The sequence below is a fragment of the Coffea arabica genome, chromosome 11e, assembly GCF_036785885.1.
Source record: "Coffea arabica cultivar ET-39 chromosome 11e, Coffea Arabica ET-39 HiFi, whole genome shotgun sequence".
NCBI classification, from domain to species: Eukaryota; Viridiplantae; Streptophyta; class Magnoliopsida; order Gentianales; family Rubiaceae; genus Coffea; species Coffea arabica.
In genome coordinates, this window is record NC_092331.1 from 54,826,100 (window position 1) to 54,836,199 (window position 10,100).

Consider the following 10,100-nt stretch of genomic DNA (forward strand, 5'->3'; position numbering starts at 1 on the left):
GCCAACTCTAACATAGAACCAGACCGATGCCATGGCCGGTTCGCGGTTGGCCGATCCGGTCGGGGCCTGTTTTCAAAACACTGACTTTATTACGAAAAAAGAATGATTAATCTGAAACGGCTGCGACTAATACAGAGGAATTTAGAAGGCTTTCAAAGTCGTTTTACCTTGAATTATAATGCACTACAGAATTATACCCCAACAATACTATGAATAACTGTTACAGAATTGAGCTCTTCATCATTAATAACTAGAAATATATTTATGCAGTCACAAGAATTATGGGATTCTAGTAAATGGAATAAGGCAAACACATTGACCAGAATATTTGAAATATTGACTTTCAACAAATAAGAGTACTAATAGTGAGACATGTTTGATGGGTTTGGAAGGATTCAAAAAGTCTGCCTGGCAATATTATACTTTTTCCCTTCCAAAGGTTCCAAAACATAAACCAGACAACAAAGTTGCAATGTTGAAATAAAAAAAAAGGGATTTATCACCAGACAGTCACCACTAACTTCAGAAAAAACTCAGCAAAGTTTTCAGTTGGTTCGCTGTTTCTTGGCTTTTTGATCAAGAGTCAATTGCTCTAAGAAATTAACGACATGTCGCATATCTACTCGGTCAACTGGATCATGTTGCAAACATTTCCTTGCCAATTCTGTGATTTTATATCCAGCAGCTGCATCCACATGAAAATCTTCATTGACAAGAGATGCTTGATTTTCGCGAAAACTTGACCGTGCAATTGTACTCAGACTACAGTTGGACTGATAATACTTTTTCATTATCAGCTGACAGAGTACACAACCGTAGGCAAAAACCTCTGATTTAGAAGTCCATAGATCTACAACGTTTGAAACAATATCAGAATCAGATAGCTGTTTTATAAATCTATCCTAATTATTTAAAGATTCGTGCCACCAAATGAAAAGCAACTTAGTTCAAACAAGGCATTTATAAGTCTATACACTTGAAAGAACGTCCGAAGCCATTCTATCAAAAATATTCAACTAAAAAGCATCTCATTAAACACGAAAACAAATGGCTGAATACGGCATTTCATGTGCATAATACAAAAATAACAGTTTGGTGTAATACAGATGACGAAAAGAAAAGGTATCATTTTGCCAAAAAATATCACCAAAAAAGGTTAAAGCATTGGTTATGGGGTGTATCTCATGTCAGGTTATACTACTAAAGCCCTTCATGCATGTAGTGCATGTGGAAATTCTCATTATTTTGCAACTGCAACATGAAGCTAAAAGGTCAAGCAAACTGTATTTTGACTTTTAAATAAACACAAACACAAAGGATAAAAATATAAATCTAATTAAATTCTACAAAGGGATTATGAGATCAGCAAAGTTCAAAGAACCCTGTATACACCTCATCCCCTTTTTGCATGACTGGTGAACATGAAAAACAGAGACACAATTAAATTCAGGATATCGCCTGCATATTATATTGCAACAAGCTCAAAAATAGAAGAAACTCAAGATAAGAAGTATCACATAAGCTATCTCCTTCCTCTAATTTAGATATCATTAATTTTGCAAGTTCATGTTTGAACCAATTCTTTAAATGACAGATCATAAAGATTCACTATCTTCATGCAAGAAAAGCTCTTTAAATCTTTAAGTCATTCAGTTGCCAACTCAATTTAAAAAACTATCACAAATGAAAGTAAAATTTTGTTGCACTTCGCTTCAAAGATTTTTTTTTTTTTAAAAAAAAGAACTTTCTGAAACAATTCTAAAATGGATGCAGCAGATCCTCTCCCAGCTAGGATAAAGGTTTCACCTTGATTTGTGTCCTCATAGGAGGAGTTGGAAAAATCAAAATTGGGCATGGCACTCTCTGACCTTTTCAAATTAGAAGGAGAATAAGATGGTTGAGGCGACTAATTAAGAAGAAATTATGGAAAACCTTGAATGAAATTTGAAGTAAATTGTTTTTCAAAACCTGGTTTGTTGAGCATAACACAACCAATCACACATACTGGCAGAACCAATCACACTTCATCAATATAACAGTGCTATAAAGATAAATGTTCACTTTTGACAACATTATAGCTTCCAATAAGAAAACCAAAAAACGACACCATAGGGATTTTTTGAGGAGGCAAAGTACACCCACAAAAATTCTTCGAGATGGTTGGGGCAGAGAATGTAACAAGACAACCATTACACTATATGATTACCTGGGTTTTTAAGCCCGAAATCCTAGAAAGAGAACCTTCATAGTTTGCTTCAAGATCTCTTAGCAACTTAGACCAAAAATAATTACCCACAAAGACCACTAATTCATTTTCTAAGAAACCAAAATACATACAACTCCTTACAGAATGGAGCTTATGATGCACACAACAACGTTCATAGTTGAGCATATAAGATGAGGATACATGCCTGAGTCATCTTTAACAACTGGGTCTGGAGCAAAAATAGAATAAATCCACTTGAGAACACCTGTAGATGCTCCATTGCTAGGGTCCAATACGCACCGATGAAGACCCAACTCAAATAATGCTACATTATATTCCTGCAAATGAAAGAATACTAGCTGACCCCTAATAAGAGAGTGATTTATAAGAAATAATGAGAAATACAATAGTATATCCAACCTCATCTAGCAGAATCAAACTAGCATCAAGAGCACCAAGTAGAATGTGGTTATCATGCAACCACTCTAAAAACTTCGCTAACTGAAGCGCCACTTTCATTCGCTCATCCCAATCAAAGTTATCTAAATTTGATCACTGATAACATAAGTATAAAATACTACCGCAAAATCTATTTACATGACAAAGCAAACAATGTGTAGGTGAGCAAAGTACCGGAGTTGAGCTCCTGAGACAAGACTCTATCAGCTTTAGCTTCATATACCACTGCAAGCTTCTTGTCAAAGCAATATCCAATCAGGTTCACCAAATTGTCATGTCCTTTCAATTCCTTTTGGATAAGTCGATTGAGTTCAGCCTATCATACAAAGCCTTGATTACTAGCTACCATTAAAATCTGATAATTTAACTCAAGCAAAACTAAAAAATGTGTACATACAGAGAATATAGAAGGATACACAGGATAGTCAACTGTCCTACCAGGGATTTCGTAAAAATCCCACGTCTTCACCAGCACTTGTTGGGTTCTTGAACCTAGCCGAATATTACCTCTGTACAAGCTACCACACAAAGCTTTTTGAACAAAGTTCTCTTTCTTGAACCCATCAGTAATCTCGTTCAACATAGAGAAGTCACAATATTTTACAGTATCCAAGTCCTTGCCATCAATTTTGTTTCTAAGCAATGCATTTATGAGTAGATTAGACACAAAAGCAATACAGAAAAGCAAGCAAAAGTAAATAGAAGATGGTAAAGCAGATCCTGAAAATAGTGAATGAGATGGAAACTTCCAACAACAAGGTGTACATGTGTGAATTACATAAATGAAATACGGCTGGCAATGAAACCTATGGCACCTCAAAAGAGCCTCAATAACCTCTAAGTCATAAGACATTTTATCACCACTTGCTGTGGCCAGTTCCTGGTGGCTGCAGCAAAGCGATGGCAATTGGAGTGCCAAAGAAAAGCTCTAAACACTAGCAAAGAAAAAAGCATATTTTTTTATGCACTTTCAAATCTTTACAGCCATGGATTACAATAGAAAATGTTTTTCTCTTTCTTTTTTCAATTAAAAGGCGAATAAAAGCGCATTAATGCACAGTGGGGTTTGCAACGAAACAGAAGATCGTCAACCTGCAATTTTGAACGTAATGAAAACGAAAACAATGATCTGCAATTAATCCCAGCCAGTATCAAGAAAAACATGCAAGTAAAATCAAATAAACATGTCAAGGGCCTTCGATGTATTGCAAGACTCAAGAATAAGATCCACAATTCAAAGACATAACCCTGATTTATAAGGACATATACATTTCACGAAATTCTTCCGCTTTTTTCTTGAACTCCTTGAATAGAGAACTTGGATTGAGGAAGTGAATCGGCTGAAAATAGGGAGATTTCAAGATGTTGTCCTCTTGGTAGTAATAAGGTTCGTAACGAAGCTTTTCCAATTCGCTCAGAAATTGTGATGATTCTTCTTCTTCTTCCATCATTAAACGATTTAGAGCAAAGAGAAAGGACTCTACGCTTCAGAAAACTTTTGAGTTGAGTTTTCCCCAGGGTTTACACTGGGCTGGACTATGGACTGGCCGGATGGGTCCAAATTACATGAGGTCCATCTGCGTCACTCATTTTATTTCATTTTTTAATTTTTATTTTTTAGGGTTATAAAGATAATAATTTGCACCTAGTTGGCAACTAGGAACTATGCATTATTTTCATTTGTTTTCTTCAGACCAAAAATATATAGTCCAACATTAGGCGCTAATAATACAGAAGTTCAAGTCACCCTGCACTCAGTGGGAATTTAAAAAAAAAAAAGAAAAAGAAAAAACCATAAATGGTCAAAACTTGGAGAGTATAAAAGTTGGAACCTAAAAGGGCAAAATATTCCTTGCATTTGATAAAATCGAAATCTCAACTTTGAAATTTGAAATTATTAAGTATTAAATCTTAATATTTGAGCGTATTTTGCATTAAATCATAAGTCAATAATTTATCACTTATTTTATGAAATAAGTTTTACCTGGGTAATTCAGAAGCACTTAATTAATTAAAATATTTTATTTTTTGTTATAAAATACATCTGTACATGTCAAAATTTGAACCTATTAAATTTAAGTAGTGAATTGGATTATCAAACAACCTCTTAGTTTATGAGATTATGAACAATAATCACATATTCTAATGGTCCAAGTAACATCTTGCGCATAATAGTAGTAATTTTATTAGAATCGCCATCGAGTCTTGTATTTGGATTGTACGACTCAAAGACACGTAATAAACACCATTTTCACATTCTATTTGCCTATGAGTTATTTGTCCGTGAATTTGCACCTTTTTTTTTTTTTTTTTGAAATTTTGGTTCTAGATGAATATGGATACAAAAGAACTAAAACAACAAATTCAACAAAATTTAAAATACTAACTATAAGATAAATATTAAAACTAAATGATATGAAAATGGTTACTCTTACACAATACAGCGATGAGCTAGTTCTCAACAAATGTTATCCGGATGGATGGTGATAAAGTATCTATCATATGAGAATCCCTTAGCCAATCTCCTTTTCCGAACATCAATCTAGCTTCTTTTTTTTTTTTGGTTCTTCGTTCTAGTCCCTGAGAAAAGAAAACGGAAAAACAGGAAATCTGCTGTGATAGAAATTCCAGTTTGTAGCAGGAAATGGTTTATTCCTTGTTGGTGTCTTACTTCCTTTCCGTTTCTATCTAGTGTGTTGCTTCGCTTAGCCTCTGTTTTCTTTTCTCATTTTCTCAATTCATTGCTTTTCTCTGTTTGTGTGTTACTGCATCTTGGTCACTGCCTCCCTGTAGTTAGCCTTTACAGAGGACTTTTCGACTCTCTCTTGATTTCTTCTTTTCCACAGGGTTGTACTTTGCGATGAAGGTGCAAAAAAAATAGTACTCCTTTCTTTGCCTTTTGCATTCGTTACACATCAGTTTATAAACAAAAAATTAAGATAAAAGGGAATCTAATAAATTTCCTGGGTAATTGCTTCGGCATAATGAATTCTCATCCTTACCATGTGTTGCAAGTGTGGCTTGGATAATTAATCAGTGGCTGTAACAGGCGAGAGGAAAATTCAGGGGAGGGATGAAGACACTGGCATGGAAATTGAACCGACAGTACCACAAAGGAAGAAACAGATGAGTGACTCATCATCACTAATGAGGTAACTCACCAAGTTGAGCTGTTGAGGTGGAGGGAACCAGCCTTACTAGGTCCCCCATGAACCATCAAAGTATTAGGTTCTGCTGGAAGCTCCTTGACAGTTTTCCAGCTCAAGAAAGTCGGTAGACTCCACTCCCCACGTATCATTTTCTTGTGTGGAACTGAAAAAAAAATAGGTTGGCTTATATGGAAAAAGTAGTAAAAAAGAAAAGATTCCAATATGATGATTGTTTTATTATTGAGGAAATGGGAAATTGGTATGGCGGTCTACTGGCATATCAACATTAAAGTTACGGATATTATTGTTAACTTTGCTTTTACAATAGAAATCAGTGGTGGAAGACAAAATGGGGAATAATCAGTGGTGGCCAGTAGGAATCCATGCAAGCTGTGATGACAGAACTAGAAGGGAACAACAGAAAGTGCTCAATGGGAAATTGGGAAGGGCAGAAGTTCAAATCATGGTGGAATCCATGAGAATTCAAAGTAATAACATTGGTGGTATAAACTTACAGAATATAAAAAATCGGATCCTAAAACAGCAAAGAACATTCCCTTAACCCGTGTGAACTGCATTTTTTGAAAACTTCTTGGAGAAAAATTACTGTGGCACTTTCTCCAAAATCGGATCCTAAAATAGCAAAGAACATTCTCTTAACCCGTGTGAACTGCATTTTTTGAAGACTTCTTGTAGCACTACTTTCTCCAAAATATCACAATCCAAAGCCTTTAGTTTATGAGGTGTGAACAATAATCAGATATCAGAACCATTCTAGAATTAGAGATTCCAATTTACATGTGGTTATGGTGCAACCATCCACAAGCTTTGCCAATTGGAGTGCCACTTCCATTTGTTTGTTGTGATCAAATTTTTCTAGATTGAGTTTACAGACAACATTAGCATGAATAACAAAACACAGAGCAGAAAAGGTGCAGATGAGTCAAGTACCAAAGCCAAGCCTATTGGACAACAATATGTCGACTTCAGAGTTTAGATTAGATTCACAGACTGACAAATGCTAGCTTCTTTTGAAAGCAATATGAGCTTTACCAAATTAACATGCTCTGTACATGAATAACTGCATTCAGCCTGGTTGTTCTACAAATCGTCCATGGAACTAACTCAAATCAATAATAACATGGATACATGCACAGAATCTGCAAGGATGCACAACATCAGACGGGATCCTCTGTCCAATTTTCTGTGTCCAATTTCCTGTCCAACACAAAACTACGTAGTTCCACTTATTCTTGTGGCTGACGTGGCACATAAAAATAAATGTCTGTTTGGCTCAAGCACCAAGCAACAGCCCTGTCAAATTGTAACCATTCACCGTGAATTCCTCCAAAGCAAACCACTAGCCTAACGGAAAGACATAGCAAAATTTGAGACATACAGAGAGACAATCAAATCCTTGGAAGTACAAAGCAAAATTTGCAGCTGGGCCTAACGGAAAGAATAATCCAAAAAAGAAGAGAGATCCAAAAGTATAATGGAGCCAAACAGGCATTTATTTTTATGTGCCACGTCAGCCACAAGAATAAGTGGAACTACGTAGTTTTGTGTTGGACAGGAAATTGGACACAGAAAATTGGACAGAGGATCCCGTCTGGCACAACATAGTCTTAAAGTGGCACCTATATATACGGACAATCATGGTATGACACTTCCTAGTTGTATAATCTTTGGGATGTTCAGCTTTTTAAGCTATTAACATGTTTGCTATCGCGATCACCACATCAAGAAGAAAAGAAACCGAACCATATCATCATCCACGTTGCAGAGACAAAAAAAATAAGAATATTTGATTTTAACTCCTTTAGGCATGATTATCAGAAGACTGATAATTGGAATATAGTGAAAGCACTAGAAATATATAGAAGTATAGTGAAATTGTTCAATAGGATGAGACCTAAAACACCAACAAAATCGGAACCTTGTAACTTAGGGTGCATTTAATAAAACTGAAATCTGAAATCTGAATCAATTAAGTTATTGAATTGTTAAGTACTAAATTTGATGTATTTCATATTAAGTGACAAATGAATAGCTTATCACTTATTTTTAGGAAGAAATTTTGTCTAGAAAATTCAATACCATTTAATTAATTCAAATATTCAATTTTAGTTATCATATGTTTCTGATATATTAAAATCTAAATCTATTGAGTACTAAATCAAACAAGGCCGTAGTCTCTTCAAGATTGTCATAAGTATCGGTTCAAATTCTTTGTTTTGCTGAACTATTTTGTTCAAGTCAGTTTTGACTTTCTTATCTAATGGTTCTAATACTATGGTTTTAATTTCGCAAGTCCAATTAGGAAGTTTTTTTTCCTTGATCTCATGGCATTGGCACATTACTTCACGGCCAAGAGACGAAGCATTGCACATTCAGATCACATCTAAAAATTTTATTTCCCCTGACTTGTCCTTTTGTACTAAACCTGACACAGTTCACATTGCACCAATAGGATTGGCTCTTGCATTATCAACCTAGCAAAACAGAGGTAGCTAATGGGTTTAAAGCACCACATGGTTTTGTCTGCTGTAATTTCTCAACTATTATTGATTCGGTGTATGAATAACTATGACCATAAAAGACTTAGAGCCTTTGCAGAGTGGAAAGTCAAGAGTTCAAATCATACCACCTATTACTTTATTGTAAATATGGTTTTTTAAAATTTATATGAGTACGTAATGCACTCGTATGATCCGATAGTGATTTAGTTTTCGTTGATTCTCTTTAACTCAGTTGAATCACCCCTCTAGAATAAGTTAGAATAGAACTGTAGGAGTAGAGTAGAAGGTGACAATTGATTAAAAAAAGAGATAGGAAATCATGGAACTTCTTGCTGGTGTGAACACAATTCCTTGTGTTTTACATTTGGTCAATCCTCGTACATATGATTGATTTTATTGGAATAAAAATAGATTTACATTGACGACAAGAATCCCCGAGACAGGAAGTTTCACATGGTATCACATTCTTGATTGTGCAATCAGATTCAGTGTATAATAGAGATTTCTCTCTCGTAGAATTCTCATATCTCCAATTTGGCGTCTTAAATCGTGTTTGTTTGGATTGTGTTTTATTTCCCCAATTTTATCTGCTTACATTATTATTACAATTTTCAATACACCTTTTTACTTTTTCAATTACCTTTTTATCTCACACACATCACATCACAAAAAGTACTACAGTAAAAATATTCCAAATAAAACACAATCCAAACAAACCGCATTTGACAAGCTGGGATGGAGGAAGGTAGAGTTAGAATCGGATTGCAAGCTGGTAGTGGACAAAATCAAAGCTAGGGAGGAGGGAGTAAGTATAGCCACCATCCAGACGGATATCTGGAGTTTGATACAAGATTTTGACAAATGTTGTTTCTCCCACACTAAAAGGGGTAACAACTCTGTAAGTCACAATTTAGCAAAATTTGCTATAAATTTGTTTGATTCAGCTGAATGGAAGCAAAGCTTCCCAGCATGGCTGCTGGAGTTAGCTCGAGCAGATGTACAGGAGCAGCTGCTCTGACTTGATATCTTTGATACTTAATACAATGTTATCGTTGGGAAAAAAAAAAAAAAAACAAACCGCATTTGTAGTTGCTCTAATTCATGTGGAAGCGTTCTAGCCTTTGAAATAGTTTACCAATATAAAACATAATCATAATGCGAATCTGGGTTCTCATACATATTTTAATTGGTCAAATTGTAAATAGTTTCAATTACAAAATACCCCCTAAAAATACATAATTCTGACTTTGCAACATTGACTATCCAATTGATTCAATCCGCAACCTATTTCAATAATATCCAATGTAATACAATCATTCTAAGGCTAACTTCAATGATTATTTGAGTTCAGCAGAAAAATGTATACATTGAGGTCATAGCTCTCCAAAAGTTGTAATTTAGAAATTTTTTTGGGGTAAAGAGTGTGTTTATATTCTCATTTTTATGAGCGTATGATCACACTTCTCCCAAGTTTTTCCTTTCAATAAGGCTACAAATGATAACTTTGGGTGCAATCCGTGCATATAAAATATAACATAAGATATATCCAATAGGGTAAAGTGTTATAAGATGCATATATATCCAATAGGGTTAAGTGTTATAAGTTACCGAATGTTTTCAAAATCTTATCTAATTCACTATACCATTTTTTTTGTCACACCTAATAGCCCACTAAACACTTGAAATGCTCCATTTTGATCATTTTGTCTAATAAATCATTTAGATGAAAGGGACTATGCTCACATGAGGTGCACTGTACATGTG

The 10,100-nt window shown here is 34.9% G+C and overlaps 1 protein-coding gene across 2 annotated transcripts; it reads right to left on the reverse strand.

Annotated features, from left to right (window-relative positions):
* Positions 1 to 261: 261 nt before the first annotated feature.
* Positions 262 to 5,956, reverse strand: LOC113718882 (putative serine/threonine-protein kinase). Of its 2 annotated transcripts, XM_072071709.1 has the most exons (7): positions 5,827 to 5,956; positions 5,101 to 5,705; positions 3,063 to 3,300; positions 2,840 to 2,981; positions 2,627 to 2,748; positions 2,412 to 2,544; positions 262 to 850 (listed from the first exon to the last, which is right to left on the reverse strand). In XM_072071709.1, exons 3-7 carry the CDS (start codon positions 3,246 to 3,248, stop codon positions 546 to 548), a joined length of 888 nt encoding a protein of 295 aa, XP_071927810.1. In that variant the 5' UTR covers positions 3,249 to 3,300; positions 5,101 to 5,705; positions 5,827 to 5,956; the 3' UTR covers positions 262 to 545. The 2 variants fall into 2 exon arrangements, with proteins under 2 accessions (XP_071927810.1, XP_027099611.1); XM_027243810.2 differs by lacking the exons at positions 5,101 to 5,705; positions 5,827 to 5,956 and adding an exon at positions 3,935 to 4,260.
* Positions 5,957 to 10,100: the final 4,144 nt, after the last annotated feature.